We start from the raw sequence: 17,286 nt of genomic DNA on the forward strand, positions 1-17,286 counted from the left end.
TTGGATGCTATATATTGAATTTTTCATAATTGTGGCCCTTCTCAATTGTCTGTTTAAAAAAGAAAAAAGAAAAAGCCCCACAGGATTAACATACCTCTCTGAGGAAAAGGGCATTTCATGACAATTCTAACCCGATATTTTCTATTCTACAATAGTTTATAACCCATGGTTTGGCAAATGCTAGTTTAAAGAGGCCTAAGGCTGCCTTTGGCTCTTGTTTCTAAAACGAGGTAAAGTGTTGGGCATAATGTAACGAGGATGATGTCTTAACATGTACATGAATTAAGCAATGCCAGCCATATTCAGAATATGTGGGGGAATTGGTCTTTTAGAATTGCTTTCAAAGCCTGAGGTATACTCTTTTAAATAGTATCGGGGCAGAAAACCTTTGAAAATGTATTTGTATTCCAGAAGACAGTAATTCTATCTATACACAAATCCCTGAAATAAGCTGACCTCCTTTTGCTTCTGGGTTTTGAAGGTTATACTTTTGGCATGTACTTCTTCCGGGCTGAGTTGCTGTGATATCTTGTGCTGAGAGATTTTAGCTTTTAGTACTTTCATTTGAGAACTGCTTTGTTTATTGATGTTTTTTCCCCATTGTATAAATCTGACCACCCCAGCTATGGACCAAAGTCGAGCTTCTATTATGATATAATGCAATTGACCAAGACTGCTTGGGAGCAGCTGTCTGCACTGTTTAAAGCAGTCATTCAATATGGCCAATCGAAATCTTTATCTAAAACCCTTGGTCTGATCTGTTGCCTCTATTTCACTTTTCCAATTATGCGAATGACAGAATACATAGAATAGTCATAAATAATGCTAAATTTGATTTTACTAGAACCCAAGGGGTTTGCCTAAGGCCTTCTGATTTTGTCTTGTTGATAATGTCATCTGTAATTCCTTGCAGTACTACTTGGCTCATTTAGATGCTGATATCATCTGATCCTAGAGTGGCTTTTCTCCATCAGAACTGGCATTCAAAGTTAATGTGATTTTAATAGGTGTTAAAACCTTTTGAAGTGACACTGGCCGATGGAGTATGTATAGTAAAGTTGCCTATTATTCAGCACTCTGACAAATAGTTTAAGATTTAAGCTGATTTGTATTTTACTGTCTATGTAACACAGCTCGAATTCTCAGAATGAATATTCTGAGTATTAACAGGCACAAAACCACAGAAGACAGCCAGTGAAAACAAGAGATTTAAAATGAAGTAAAACAAAAAATGAACAAAACCACTAAAGTTGATATACTCAGAATTCTTGGGAGATGAAATAGGCTAAATCATTTCCTTCTGTGGGAATGTGGAGACCTACTGTTCTACCATTCTGTGGCTCAATCTGAAAAAAGTAATTGAACAAAAACACATCTAGAAATCTTTCAGATTATTCAGCTTCACAAAGCAAGCTGAAAAGCAAATATTTTGGACTTGGTGACCAAATGTTAGACTGAGTATGTATAATATTCTTAGTGTCTGAGTTCAGACAGCCTATAATTGTGTTAAGGGGACTATTCTACAGAAGACTGATGAATTTAGGTCATGATTATAGCCCAGTGCGTGCAGCGTCGAACACAGCGCTGGCCCTCACCGGGTACTGGTTATCCTGCATCTTCGTGCCTCTAGTCTTCTCTGCTCAGGCTACAAACTGCTGCAACACTGATTTTCTTCAAATGCTGCTTTGACTTTATTCTTTTACTGAGAAACCTCTGGATAGATTCCAAATTCCTTAGCCAGGCTTTCAAGTTTCCAATCTATCTTTCACCAACTCCCTTCCAAACCCTAGACAGTTTTAACTCTATGCTCTTTTGAAAAGACCACATGATTTCCTGCTCTTTGCTTCATTGCCATTTACCTTGCTAAGAATGCCTGTGCTCTCCCCCTATCCAAATCCAGATGTCCTTATTGAAAGTCACTGCCCTTACAGCTCCAGAAAAACCAACCCTTCTTTTCGTGTACATCATAGTGCCTATCATCATGGAGCACAGGGGTATGTGGCCTGTTAGGAACTGGGCCACACAGCATGAGGTGAGTGGCAGGCCAGCAAGTGAAGCTTCATCTGTATTTGCAGCCGCTCCCCAGCTGAGCATCACCGCCTCAGCTCCACCTCAGATCATTAGGCATTAGATTCTCATAGGAGCACTGGTTCTTGGTGCCAAAAAGGTTGGAGATCGCTGCTATAGCAGGTCTATAATTTTTTCTACACAATCTGTGAAATCTGGTTCTTACTTTTTTCTTACTCTTCATAAGTACCTCAACTTAACCAACCATGATTTTCTTCATAATAAGGTTTTAAAAATGGTTTTCTTCAAGACATTTATGACCCAAATTGACATTTTGTCACCGAGGCTCAGGAAACTTTACAGGGTTATTTTCTGCCATCTTGCAGGCGGCAATCTTCATGCAGTATTAGAACTCTGCATCTTATATAAAGTGATTGTGGCCACTGGTCCCTCAGCGCATGGGCTCAGGTGGACAAAGCTTTGTTCCCTTGATTTAAGATGAGCAACCAGCCCAAATTTAGCTCAGCTGGGGTTAATTGTAATAGAGATGATGTCCCAAAGGATCTCTTCAAGGGGCACTGGACCTCTGGCCTCATCTCTGCACTCAGCCTTTAAACTTGTGATGCTTCAGAGCCCTGCCTATTAATTCTGTTGACCCCCAGAGCCTTGGAGCTCCTTTTTGAAAGATTATGCTACCACTGAGCCTTTGGAAGCCTTCTGGATCATGACTGTGGAGGCCAGGGAAGACTGAGGTTGAAGTCGGCTCAGGTAGCCAAGGACCAGTCATCAAACACTATTCCTGAGACAAAGACTGACATTATTCCCAGTGACTGCAGAAGACGCTACAGGTATAACGTCACCAGCCTTTAACAGTCTCCAAAATTTATCTGACAAGAACAAAAGGCTTGCTTTCAGCATCACCTCTAGACAAAGACTCAAAATTACCAATGAATCATTTTTCTCCACCTCTAGGCAGCAAAGTTCTGAAAATGACAGCTGTTCGCCATTTATTTAACTTCTTTCCATGATTTTTAAACAAGATGGGGTAAATTGAACTTCTGGTGAAACATCCAGTCAAAATTAATAGGAGCCCCTCTCCTCTACACTCCTCCAGAACTTTATATGTGTATTAGCACTTATTTTGCTTTGCTGTCTGTCTACTCCGGTTGTGTGTACTCTGACCCCCACCCCCACCAGACTGAACTTGGGGGCAGGGTCTTCAATTCATCCTTGTACTTTTTATATTATGTCCACAGAATTGCAGGTACTCATAACTGTTAGATGAGTTATTTTATTTCTTCTTAATGGTCAAATATCAATTGTTAAGTAGTATTTTCCTATTATCTTAAGTTCTTTGACTAACTTTAGGGCTCTATTCAGATGTTGTATAAGATTTTTAAAGGTCAGATTCTCAGCGATCTGGGAAGGCTCTAGACCAAAACGGTCATGTAATGGGCTTCTAGTGCTTAGTGGGGGCTCCTTATCTTGCCTGCTCACCCAGCTTCCCCTCCCCGCTGCCCCCCCGCCCCAAGGCAAGTGTTGGTCCATCAGTGGCATGGTCAATTTTAGACGATCACCGGTAATCTTGGTTTTTCTCATTCTGACTTCAGCTCATTACAGGACAAAAAGTCCAGAGGGTGTCAAGGTTAAACATGTGGGCTCACTTCAGAAAGCCCTGTAAAATGGGGCCAATAAAATAGCACCCAACCTCATGAGGGTGGTACTGAGGAGCTAAGCAAAGGCCGGCCATCATCATTCCACATGAAAAGAGCTGGAAATCTGAGGTTGAGGTTACTACTCTTACCAGAATGAAGGCTTTGTTTTGTGGTTTTTAAAAAAAACACCAGATCTCTTTTCCTGACCTTCGTTTTATAGCCCATTACTATCTCTTGTTTGTTAAGTAGCCTTAGTACTTTCTTATATAGCCTGTTACCAGTTTTCCTTTTCAGCAGAGCCACTAAAAAAAGGAATACTACCAGTTTTTAAATGCTTCATTCAAAATTTCCCTAAATTAGATGATAACAGTATATTAGGGACCCTTTATATCGTACCTCACCCCTGTTCCCCCTCCTTCATGTTGCTGTCTTACCATTCTTTCCAGAAGAAAGAATGTTCTGAATAGCTCTGATTTTAAACCTTTCAAACCAGGAGGTTGTGAAATGACAACAGTAACACAATGCCTCCTCCCTCCGCCCTGCCCTCCCCGTGCCTCTCTTATAACTACCGGCTAATAATGCTTAAGCTATGAAGTTCAATACAGGCTACAAAGGCTTCTAGCTGCAGTATTTTTTAAGGCTAGAAATAGGGTGCAGATGCCCAGGATTTGTTAACAGGCATGATTTTGATGCAGCAAAGCCCATTTTAAGTCAGATCAAGTTTACAGAGGTGTAGCTGATTATTTTGAATAATTAAATGGTGTCAAAACCAGCTGTGATGAATAGCGCTGGGGTCTCGAATCATAAATAATTGAGAAACTGGAGTTGCATTTGATCATCCCGATCAAATTCTGTTCTCTAGAGGATAAATGTTTGTCCTGAATACCATCAACATTGTTAAATGCCTCAATCTTCTTGCTCAGTCATCCAGCCAACAGTCAATTGAACTAAATCACTTTAACACCACACACATTTGCTGTCCTCATGAATACAAAATGTTTGACTTTAAACCATGTTCTTTGTAGTTGAATAGGCACCTTTTTGGGTAAGCATCTAATAGCCGCATTAAATACTTGACATGTTTTTGTTTGTTCCATGAAACATATGACTTTGCAGAATAAATCAGAAGGTTCCTTCTCTCTACCACCTTTGCTTTGATTCTGCTCAAAAACAAAACAGAAACAAAAAAACTAAGAGAAAGACTTTATTTTAAACGAGTTGTCAGTATAATTGCCTTTATGATGCCCTTTGGGGACTCCAAATTTGCATAGAGACAAGGGCTTTCGGTCCTATTTTTACTTCTCATTCTCTATGCAAAATAATTGTGCCTCCCAGCTGTATGGCTCCTAGACAGTCTCAAAGCGCTTACCTTCCATTACTTCATTTGATCCTCATAAGCAATTTTGTAAAGAGGTGGGCAGGTTAGCATCATCATCATTTCCATTTTAAAGTAGAAATGAGAGAGAAAGGAACCGACTTAACCAGAAAGCTAGAAGACAGCTGAGCTGCCATGAAAACTTGGCCTCCTCGGCACAACTCTTGCTGCCAGAGATGTGCCTTAGTTAAGCGCCTCAGTGAAGAAAAGGGCAGTCTGTTTAATAGCTCCTCATTGACACCCTGTCACTGCTGAACTGGCACAGAACCCAGAGTTGGCAAGGGGGTGCAAGCTGCTCTCTACCTTGTTTCCTACACACCAGTTCTCAAAATCAGAAGGATGTGTTAACCCATGTCTTCTCTCCAAGGATTAATAATCACGGCAACAATAACAGTCAACCTTTGCATGGGCTTCATAGTTAACTCACTCTCAAAGATGTTAATCATTTACTTTTTCCAATAACTTTAGGATGTAGGTGACATTGGTGTTATTTCTGGATATGAAGAAACTAGTGATCAGAGACTGACTCAAGGATAACAAAACTCACTACTGGTGGAGCCAGCATCACGTTCCTCAGACTTCAAATCTGCTGTCTCCACTGCACTTTGTGGAAATGACGTGGAATTAGGAGCCCTATGTCTTACGGCTGTTGCCCAGTTAGAATTAAAATGAAGAGAACACCTGCGCTTGCCTTTTATTTTATCACTAGGCCTGTTCTTTTATAGAAGCGCATGTTCAGGACATGTGCAACCAACTCCCTTTCACTTAATTTTTATTGGGAAAAGAATGCCTGTTAAAATTATAAACGTAAGGAAAAATAAAAACAACCCCCGCTTTCCTCATTGTTACGCTTGGAGTGAATTCATTTCAGGTTTACGAAAATCCTGAAAAATAAGAGTTAGGTTTCTGGAAATTAATTTTATTTTGAAATGTACCTCAAAATCTTCAGAGAACCCACGCTGGTTATTGGAATAGAGCTCACCGACGTGCTTCACAAACTGTTTGGCAGGAATGGCTTCCATGTCATCTGTGGGAATAAAGTGGTGTTCGGAGTCACAGGGAATATGTCCACAAAACAAAGACACTGATAAGGGATTACTGAAGACAAACATTTGACTTTTAGAAGGAGTGACATAATTGTATCACCTGAAATAGATGTCCTCAAGAAAATTATCAGAATTTATTTCACGTTAGGATCTCACTATGATTTTGAATGCCTATGAGCTAGGTTGAGTATGGTTTTTTAAAAAAGGCACATCATAAAGAAAATCACCTTTATTTTTTATATTCGAGGCAACTTACATAGTTAAATTACCACATCATACTCTGAACTAAAAGCCTGATCTTATCAAGGGTACTTATTTGTCAAGAAATTTTATCACGACCTAGGTTTTTGCTGTTTTTTTTTAATTGCTACTCAATTGGGTCCAGCTTGAAGCCAGAGCAATTAAGTTCTATTTCCAATCTTTGAAGTCTAAGCAATCTTTATACACAATTACAGATAGATGCCATTGTACAAGCTGGCTTTGGGTACAATGCCATCTATGTACAACCGTTCAAAATTTTAGTTCAAGACAGCTGTGTCTACATGATGCCAAATAATCAGTTTGGCTAAATTAACTGGATTTTTTTGGTGTTGACAGACTAGGTATAGATTCAGGAAGACTCCACATTCCAATTTATTGTAGTGTTGTCACTTCACAAGGACATTTTCAGTTCATGAGCCCAAAGTATGTTTTAAGCTGATTTATCCAGGTCCGATCTGATACTTGAGTACTGCTATAAAACTGCCACACCCCACTAACTGGAGCTCCCCAACCTCTTTCCTTCCTTCTTCCCTCGATCCTCCCCCACAAATATTTCCTTTTAAAAATACTCTGCTGAATTTGAGATAAACAACAGACATGACATTTACTTTATTCAGAGTGAAAGATCTTTGGCAAACGCACAAACATCTAAACTGCCACAGATGCTTTTCTTAGCAAAGGGTATGAAGATCTATCTGTATGTGTAAATGAGGTCCTACTTTGGCAAGAATGTTATAGATCCAGGCCTGACAATCTGATTTCTCTTCATCTGGTGACAGTTAACATTGACTATGTCATTCCTTCTCTACTTTCTTTCGAGAGAGCAAAGCTCTAGGGTGGCTTTTTGCATCTATTGACATTTTCAAACTTGAATCATTCTTAAGCAGAAAATAGCATCTCTTATAGTTTGTTTAAAGAAGGTGATTTATATGTTCATAATCCAAATTGTTTAGCATAGAAATGTTACTAATCAAATAGGTGGTGCTCTGTAAGCACAAATTCTTTCTGTGTGAACAATTAAAGACCTAATCATTTTAATAGGCCACCTTATGAAAAAAATTGCCAAGTTATTTACAAATATTTCAAGATTGAAGACGTTCATGAATATGCAATCATTTTGCACGCCCAAGAAATCTATAGCTCCATAATGATGTAACCAGCATTAACAAAGTAAGCAGAGCCAAAATGTTTCCCCAGAATATTTAGCAGAATGCACAGTTCAAAAAAAAAAAAATTCCAAAATGATCTGATCAGATCACTTAAAACGTTCAGAAGTAAGCAAAATCTAAAATAATAATCAAGGGGCAAAGAAATGGTCTTAAGTTGAGAAAAGAGTTAATATGTACAAAATTGGAAAGTCTCTAAAAGATTAACCCAAGAATAAAGTCATCTTCAGACAAGAGGCAAAACAAGTGAAATGGGACACAATCTAGCCCCACACACACTCCAGCATACAGACCACATTTCTCTATTTTGAAATGAAAGACACGACACTGTTTCCAAAGGCAGAGTGACATCATTAATAGTGTAATAGGTTAAGGACAACATTTATTACATAATGATAGTTTAGAATTGTAGGTTCCTAATAAAATTATGGTGCCATGATTAATCACATGGACTCTTAGCTCAAAATTAGAAAAAAAAAACAAACAAAAAAACCCATGCCAGCTTTAGAGCTATTTTACTCTACAAGGTTCAAACCACAGCCTTGTAAAAGTCGCAGCATGTGTTGAGTCATTAAAAAATGCTTTTATATAAACAATTTATTATTTTTTTCCTGAAAGTGCTCAACTGTAACATCCAAGCTAATGCCATACAGTCTCAGAAACCAGTCTGCCTGCTACTCCCATGGCTGGATGCGGCAAAAATCCAGCAGAGCTCAGTATGATAATTGTGGCAATATATGACTCACTAGTCTCTCCAACTTCCTTCTTTATCCAAAGAAGTCTAACCACAACCCTCTGGGTTTCCAGGCACTACCAGTAACATCATGAAACTGCTGGACAGCCAGATACACACACACACACTGTACTGACAACCATCCGCCACCCAGATAACACATTATAATCTTTTTTACTCAAGATAAATGAAACTGAGGGGTCATACATCTTTTTTTCTCAATATTAAGATGAATGTAAGGCCATGACTAATTAGAAGTCCTAATAGTTTTCCTTTTATATAGTTTTTCTATTAAATTTCTTTCAACACAAGCCGGATAATTATAAAATTGCTCTGTCTAGCAGAAGGCTAAGCAATTAGGACATCATCATAGACCTGAGCTGCTCAATTTCTATGTGGAAAGATCCTGTGTTATAAGAAGACATCCATCTGCAAGATGTTATTTCCACTTAAACATCTGAGTTTCATTAACGAATGCAGAGAATATTAGCAGTGTTATGGACCAGGCACTTTCTATGCCCTTTCTTGTACATGTATTAACATGTACTGTTTTCATACTCATCTTACAGTTGAGAGAACAAGGTCAGAAAGATTAACTGAAGGCTGGAGTATGGCAGCGAAAGCTGGCCACGGACTTAAGGTAAAGAGTGTTCCGACTCAGAGAGAACAGATGTTGTCTGGGTCAGACTGAGTGGGAAGTCACTGGCATTCCACTGAGGCATTCACTGAGCACCTAGGACTCAGCCAGATATTAGGGAGAGGGTCTCTGCTCACGGGCAATATTTGCATCAGAGAAATGATGAACATGAAAAAGTGAGTGCCAGAACAGTGTGTAATTGAGTGGCGAAAACTCAAGGGCCATAAAAGGGATGGATTTGATGACTTAGGTGAGAATAGATGTCGCTGATGTAGTGTTGATGGGGGAGAAATATAAAAAGAGATGAGCTGGAATCCAAGTGAAGATGTTTTCACTAACCACAAGTTAGATGGGAGATTGTTAAGGTATGATGAAAATGGTGTAATGATGGAGTTGGTATAACGAGAAGAGAGCCACCATTTATTAAGCCCTAACTGGTTGCCAGGGACGGTGCTAAATACTTTCCAACCGTTTATCTTAAAACTACTAGGAAAAGTAGACATTGTTACCCTCACATTACACATATAGACACTGAGGCAACTTGTCTTAAGCAACACAATGACTAAGTGGCAGAGCTGAGATTTGAATCCCGGTGTTCTGAACCCAAAGCCTGTGCTCCAATGCACTGTATACACTACCTGTCTTCATTCTCAAAGATCCACAGTTTCACGGAAAAACAAGGAATTTGAGTATCTCAGTTAATCTGATAAAATGTTACCTTATAATTTTGTGCCAAAAATTTTACCTAAAGAATTTTCACTTACCAAGGTTTAAATTAGGCAAAAATGGGACCACTACTGTTATCACTAAACCACCCCATTATAAGATGTTTGATATAGTCAGTTGCAAATCAAGACCTGAAAAGTGGGCTTGTTGTTATTAAACATTATTCATACTTTGTCCTGGGATTTTAGCCTTTGTGGTTGGAATTAAATACTGTACGTAACATAACTTTCATTTTTGCCAATCCACAACAAAACGTCTCTATGTACAACTTCTGATGAAGCCTGATATTAATCTCTGGTTTTTAGGTACCAAAAGCAGAACATTAGAAGTGGGAGAACGTCAAATGAGAAGTAAGTATCAAAGCTGAGAGATTCCAAGGAGCAAAGAAGGAACTGAATAATGTTGGCCTCAAATGCAACACTGCAGGAAATAAGGAAAAATGCATTTAAACGTAAACAAAAATTGTTTCTGAAATATGCGGTTATGTCTGTTGTACCTGCATCATCAGAACCATCATAGGGAAATCACCCATACTTGGTCTGTGCTTCTAACCAGCTTGTATATGCTAAATGTGCTATCTGTTAATCTTAAGGACTAAATGACATCTAAACAAAAATGGAAAAAACCTGGCTTTGTCTGCAATTTTTGGTTTGCTATTTCAAAGGAAAAATTGGCAGCTGAGGCTCTCCCTGAACAGCCACCACAGGGAGGCATTGCAGAGGGCCCAGCCCAGTACACCGTTCTGTTCTAAGGTCTACTGTTAACTCAGTAAAACTGTGTAGCTGTTATTCTATCAGCCGTTGGTGATGGACGCTTCCTGTGTATCAGGCACCCAGCATCAATGGTGTGAAGGTTAAAACCACAGTCGGACTGCCTGGTGGTATGACGTCACCTCTCTGTGACTCCCTTTCCTCATCTGTGAAACGGGAATAGTAGTAGCGGTACCTGATGCACAGAGTGTTATGAAAAGTAAACTAGAAAACATAAGTACCTGTAAGAGTGCTTGGCATTTAGTAAATGTGTAATAACTGTGATTTACTATGAGGTGCTAACTGCTTTACATGTATGACCCTATGATCTAGGGGCTGTCAGTATTTCCATTTTATAGATGGGAAAACTGGCTAAGAGAGACCAAGTAGCTTGGCCTCTCAATTGGTGTCATTATCAAGTGGTGGGGCCAGGCTGACTCCAAGCTGGCTTCTTCCACCTTATATGACCTCTGTAAACCTTAAATCGAACATACATGGTCAGAGAGGACAGAGGACCATATGATACATTTCAAAGAAACTTTCCAACAAAAATGGATGAAATGAATCACTTTGGCTTTGAGAGTAAGCGTCGTCAGTTACCTGGAAAACCCACACTGGTCTTCGGGGTCACCTTGATGATGCTAGGTAAATTAAGTGTTATTTACCTTCCTGCCACAATGCTTAGCTGCTTGGGTTGACTGGCTTAAGGTTTGTTTAAAAAATATCCCTGCTTGCTTACTTGGGCAGTGTGCGGGTACATGTATAATTACCATTAAGATTCCAAAGGGCCTTAAGTCACTCACTTTGCAACCAATCTCTGTAAAATTCACTTACCCCGTAGCAGTTCCCTCAACACTATTCCACATTTCAACCAAATCTGTCCGTGGGCATGGAGAACCTATAAAGCCCCAGCACAAGACGTGGCTAAAGTCAATCCTGCTCAGACCTTCCCCCGCTCCCAACCCCCCAGTCCCCTGACTGCGCTGTTATCAAGTACTGTCAACCACTCCTCTAGTGGACAGGCCTCAATTATAGGAATGCAGTTCCCTCCTTGTCTGCCCTCAGCCTCCAAGGCCAAGCTCAGGGTACTCTCTGCGCTTGATAATACCCCTGTGTCGACTTAGGAAGATAAAGCAAATGTGGAATAAAAGGTTATTGAGATTTTAGTTCCTGAGTTAGAACACAACAAATAGATTTTTGTCCAGACTCTTAGGATGCAAGGAGTGTTGTGAAGATTGGAACATTTTATTTCCTGCCATAAAGAGAAATATCTTTTCATTTATGACACAATGAAATCAATAAAGAAAGGGCTTCATTATAGTCAAAAGACCAATGAATCTCCTTTGGAGATAATCTCTGTATAAATAAAATATGCCAACAAGGTTGGTTTAATCCCAAGGGTTTTAAGCTGCATGTTTAAAACCCTTTTTATATGCTGGCACCCTGCTGAAGCCAGTGACCTTCAAATTATTAAGAGGTATTTTAACTGCTAGAAAGGCAGGAATCATTTCTGGATTTCTAAACTACTAGTGAGCAGCGCCATTTTGTTTTGTAATGCTCTTATTAGAAAGTTAAATTTTCTAATTTTCAGAGAAAAGCATTAATATGAACATTTGTATTTGACAATCTGCACATTTGAAAAAGAGCATATTCAATATGCTTTATAAATGGGTTAATTTCACGAGCTAAGTTGATTTAAAAAAGCTATAATGAAAGTCTAAAAGAATGAGTAATATAATACAGTGAATATAATTTGTAGGTGATATATGTACATAAGGCTTCATTGATAACTGCAGTGAAAATATTATTCAAGTTTGTTTCAAGAGAATACTTCTAGGTTGAAAACGCTAGATCTTTAAAAGTACTTGTAGATGTTCAGAATAATATGGATCTTAAAGGACAGAAATTTGTGGCTACTGCAGTATCTTAAAAGATGGAAAACTTATGAGGGGAGTGACAGCTAGGTTACTATATTCAATTATGCTTTATCCTCACACGCTAAAACTGGGAAACCAGTAACCATGTAACATTGAATTATGAAAAACCGTTAGTGAAAGGCAAGAGTTAAAGCCCCTTTCATTCTTCTGCAGAAGCCACAGCTTAATTTACCTGGGGGCAGTGAGGAGGGGGAAGGGAACACTTTTCCCATATATCGTACAGGCACAGCAATTCAAAATTTTTGTGACAAAAGAATTGATGTCACTTCTATAGTGAGTGGAACCCCACCTCAAAAGCACATCTTTTATGGTGGATAAATACCTTGTATTATGAATTCTTTCTAATGTGGCTAACTAACCTTTGTCACCATATTTAGTCTTAAGCATATGTACATTTTACATGAGTATAGGTGAGACCAGGAAAAACGGTCTTCATTTTTACAAGACTGTGTTGCTATACTAAACCAGAAGAACATCCCGAAGATTCTAAGTTCCTAAATTTGATAAAATTAGTAAAACTGATTAACTCAAAATTCCTGAAAAATACCTATGAACTGCTGTCTCCAAGAGCATTTGCCTATTTTATATTACTTTTCTAAAGTCAGCATAACTTACTAATTCTACGTATGCTTTGGGATTTAAAGATCAGAACTATTTTTTTTATGAATTTTAACCATAGTAAAATCATCCAAAAGTTGATTTAGTGTCTAAATTTATTCAACATGTTTATAAATTGCTCCCTAAGTCATTAAGTCACACAGGCCTATTTTCGCACAGGGAATAGAAGTATTGGTGGGTTGAGAGGCTTTTGCATAGGAAGGAAGAGAAAGAAAAGACAGGTGAACGAAGGTAAGAGGAGAGATTTTTTTGATATGGGAGAAACTTCAACAGAAGAATGATGAAACACTCTCCAGGAAGATGAAAGAGAGTTTAACATAGAAGCAAACGGTCAGTGCTAGTCAAAGAACAACTCAGAAAAAAAACTGAAGAGAATATTCACATTTTGAATTTGAAAATGCCTTGATTTAATGAAGCAAAATCCAAATGAAGAGCCTGAAGACTTGAGATATCAGAACTGTCAGAGGAGCATGCCAAGAGGGGGCAGAGCCATTTCCAAGCATCTGTGCTTTGAAGTCACACACAGAATTCCAATGCTGGCTCTACCACTTATCTATGTAACCTCAGGCAAATCACATAGTGGCTCTGTGACTCACTTTCTTCATCTGTAAAATGGGGATATCATTGCACCAGTCTCTATAGGATTGTAGTGAACATAAACATAAAGCACATAGTTGGTAAATGCTCAATAAATATTAGATGGGGATGATGATGTTTTCTAAAAGAGTTTAAATGTAAAATAAGTTCTAGGAACAGAGTATATACTATACATTTTACCATGCTGAGCCTGAATTTTCAATCTCACCCCGTTGCACGCATTTTTAACTAGTATAATGCTTCAGTTTACTGGCAGTTGTCTGGAAATATCTTTTTTTTTAATCGATTACAGAAAATGAGGAGTTCAAGTGATAAAATAAGTTGATAAATCCGGGGCCCAGTAGTATTATTGGGTTTTGAACAAGGCTAAGAACCACGGAGATCCAGTGGGCAGAATAAGCATTCCATATAAGTTCGATAAATATCCTATTATTTTTAGAAATAAGAACAATTAGATAATTCCCCTAAGGTAAATCATTTAAAATGATCCCAAGGTCTCCATTAAAGAAAAGTTGTGTTAAATTTTAACAAAGTGAAAATAACTCACGATGAATTTTCTTATGCAAGACTCAGTTTGGACTGTAATAATGGAAAGAAACCATAATTTAAAAAATAGATTGTTAAAGTGCTTTATAAATTATAACATTTTACAAATATAACTATTAAATAGAATTGTGGGGTTCTATTTAAGAGAAATAAGAAATCATGATCAAGTTAAAAACTCTTTAAAGAAAGGTCATATAGGGTAACTGCTTCCCAGTTAAGCATGAAATAAGTTTGTCTAGGCATCTCTTCGTAGTTGGAAAAGGCTACGTTACCTACGAAAATCTGAGAAAATCGAGAAAAGGTAGTCTCACTCTTGCTTTCACTAGGTAAGTCCTTTAACAATACACTGCATTACAGCATTTATTCATTTTTACAAATGCGTAACAACTTGTCAAGGGGGTGCATCTACTACGCCAAGTGAGGTACAACTGAGTACTACGGATTTCTTAGTCAGTGGAGAATGTGAAGACATTCTCTTTCCATGTACTTATGCTACTGGTGAGTAAGAATTAGGAGAAAGTCATATTTAAAGAAAACACCTTTGGGTTGTGAGTATTTCACTTGGTCATTAAATAGGTAGCTGGGAAACGAAACAGAAACCATTAAAAAGCATTTCTGTTCTAAGACTCCTGCTCATAGGTGGGGCAAGGCATGTACGACTGATGCACTTTCTGAGGATTCTGGAGAATTGAAAGTCCGAAAGCCCAAGTCCAAGAGTGTGGCACAGCGAGGCACATCCATTGGATGTGGTTCAGTATTAGGGGTACTCTAAACCTGAGAACCCCACAAATGCTCGTTCTCCAGGGCTGCTGGGATGAACAGTACCACAATTTAGGAAGGAAAGCTTCAACAGCTGACACTTTTGGCTTACTTTAGGATTTCCAAAGTGCTTTCACACATATCTCATGTGATCCTTAACGCTGCCTCAAGTGCAAGCAGGGCAGACTTCCTGCTCACTTTATAGATTCTGAAAAAATAAGACTCAAGGGGTCAAGTCACTGACCACAGGTTTTATGGTGGGTGCAGGGTGAGATCCCAGGTTTTCTGATTCCTAATCCAGTGGTAAAAGAAAATAATAACTGAAAGAAAGCCCGAGATGTACCTAACCATTTAACCTTTTAAAATAGATTTCAATTGCACAACTACCCAACAGCTGTGTTTGTCAGATGGATTAGTTCAGGAGAGAGAGGTTCCCAGGCATTTTCCAGAAGTCAACACATATTCTAGGTGATGCACGAGGAAAATGATTATACACATGCTATTGCACACATCTGGTAGATCTGACAAAACTACTTATTCCATGCAGATGGAAGACCGATGATTCCTCTCTGCTTCCTCTCTTCTCAAAAGCAAGAATGCAATTTCTTTCACCAAGAATTAAGGACAAGGGTTAGTAGAGAAGGACACAGGGCAACAGAAGACCTGTCCCATCTGTATGGGAATTGTTTCATGGCCATAAAATGATCCAATAAGAACTTAATCAGAGACTTTTCTGCTACCCTCTCATTTCTGTGTGTCAACCTTTAGTGAGAGAAGCTGACCAGATGGGCAGAACATGGTCAATTCTAGCAATATCTAATGACTTAACATACACAGACACACAAAGGGCCAAGTAAGTCCCTAACCATAACTGCACCTAGTGAAGATTTGCAAACAATAGACGCATTCCTTCTCTGTATTGAGAGAATGACTGTACCTCTGAGCTTCCCAGCTATGGCCTTCTAGGAACTTTCGGGAAGGTTTTCTGACATTCATTCATATTCTTCCCTTCCCTCTCCCCATCCCATAGTGTTAAAGAATGCCAAGTATTATTCTAGCACTAAGGAGACACCCATATTCCTTTATGAAGCTCTCATTCTAGTGACGGGACACCACGAAAAAAAAATAAATACAATATACGGTATATCAGACCACAAAAACTGTTCTGGAGCAGGAGGCAGACAAGTGGGAGGGTGGCTCAGGTGTGTGGGAGGTGGCATTACAGTAAAAGCAGTACCTCTGTTTACAAAAGAATAATTAATGTCAAGAGGATGGATAGATATATAAGACAGCTAAAGACAGGACCTTACAAGTACATAATGAAATCCAGAGAGAGAAGTTCAAATCAGGCAAAAACGAAGGGATGCCAAGTAAAAAATGGCGGGGGCCATCTTCAAATCCCACTTCCTATCTATCACAACTAAGCTGCTGCTGAACTTCTAAAATAACTACGGCGTTTGCTAGGATTTACTACAGTGCACTCCACTAATCCCTATCCCTAACACTAACCGAGCATTTCATGTTTCTTCTGGAGGACAAGTAAAACATACACCGAATCAAGAACATACCCCTAGACCTCCATACAAAGCATCTTAAGAACAAACTCCCAACTATTTCAGAGTAAGGAATCACAGGAGAAAACTCATACAAAAAAAAAAGTATCACAAATCGCGAATTTAAAAAAAAACACAAATTGCCTATTAAAACGAAAGTTAGTCCAAGTGGATTGCAAATATGTAAGTATGTTTTCCCCTTTTCCTACTGTTACTTCCCTCCTCTGCATGTGAATCTAGACTCTATTAAGTCATAACTATTTGCTCTTCTTAAAGAGGATCTCATTACTTTGCAGATATCTAAAGGAACAAAGATTTCATTAAATTACCCTTAGCTAAGGATCTCTTAAACTGGGCAAGCTTTAAAAGGCTATACAAATAATATTTTGCCATGGCTGTCACATACAACTGAGAACAAAAGAGAAAAACAATTAACCCGCTGGATATAAGAGTAGTGTCTTACTTACCCGGAATAGGAATAATAGGAATACTCTCATTGGGGACCACCCGAGGTGAACTGCTATCTTCCACATAAAAATGAGCTGTCTGAAAACATTTTCTGTGTAGAAAGAAAAACATGCAAATAGTGAGACCAAAGAATTGCACTTTGTTTGAGTTCATCATTTTTCAATTCCTCCTTCACAGATTTTCCCAGCTTTAAATATCACACAGCACTGAATAACAAAGTAACAAGATACAAGAAGGACAACATTCAGCCCACTGGAAGAACCCCAGATACCTGAGGAATGCCCACGGTTTAAATTATACCATACCTATCCTGGTAGTCAGAGGGGAAAGGCTTAGTAACAAACCATTTACATACGTGAAAGCTTGGTCTGGACAAAGTAAACTTGCTGCACAAACTGCTAATATTTCTAAATTTGACATGTTACGGAGGAATAATCTGCTATTCTAAATCCT

At 38.6% G+C, this 17,286-nt stretch overlaps 1 protein-coding gene across 4 annotated transcripts in view; it reads right to left on the minus strand.

Moving 5' to 3' along the window:
• The window catches only part of PTPRG (protein tyrosine phosphatase receptor type G), a 631,793-nt gene that overhangs the window by 35,648 nt on the left and 578,859 nt on the right, over window positions 1–17,286 (minus strand). For all 4 annotated transcript variants that reach the window (XM_039880554.1, XM_039880552.1, XM_039880553.1 and 1 more), the window contains 2 exons: window positions 16,833–16,924; window positions 5,973–6,064 (listed from right to left, as the gene is read on the minus strand). In XM_039880554.1, the coding sequence (XP_039736488.1) occupies window positions 5,973–6,064; window positions 16,833–16,924 (184 nt within the window). The remainder of the gene's footprint in view (window positions 1–5,972; window positions 6,065–16,832; window positions 16,925–17,286) is intronic.

This window comes from Pteropus medius, unplaced genomic scaffold (genome assembly GCF_902729225.1).
Source record: "Pteropus medius unplaced genomic scaffold, Ma_sr-lr_union100, whole genome shotgun sequence".
In the NCBI taxonomy this organism is placed as follows: Eukaryota; Metazoa; Chordata; class Mammalia; order Chiroptera; family Pteropodidae; genus Pteropus; species Pteropus medius.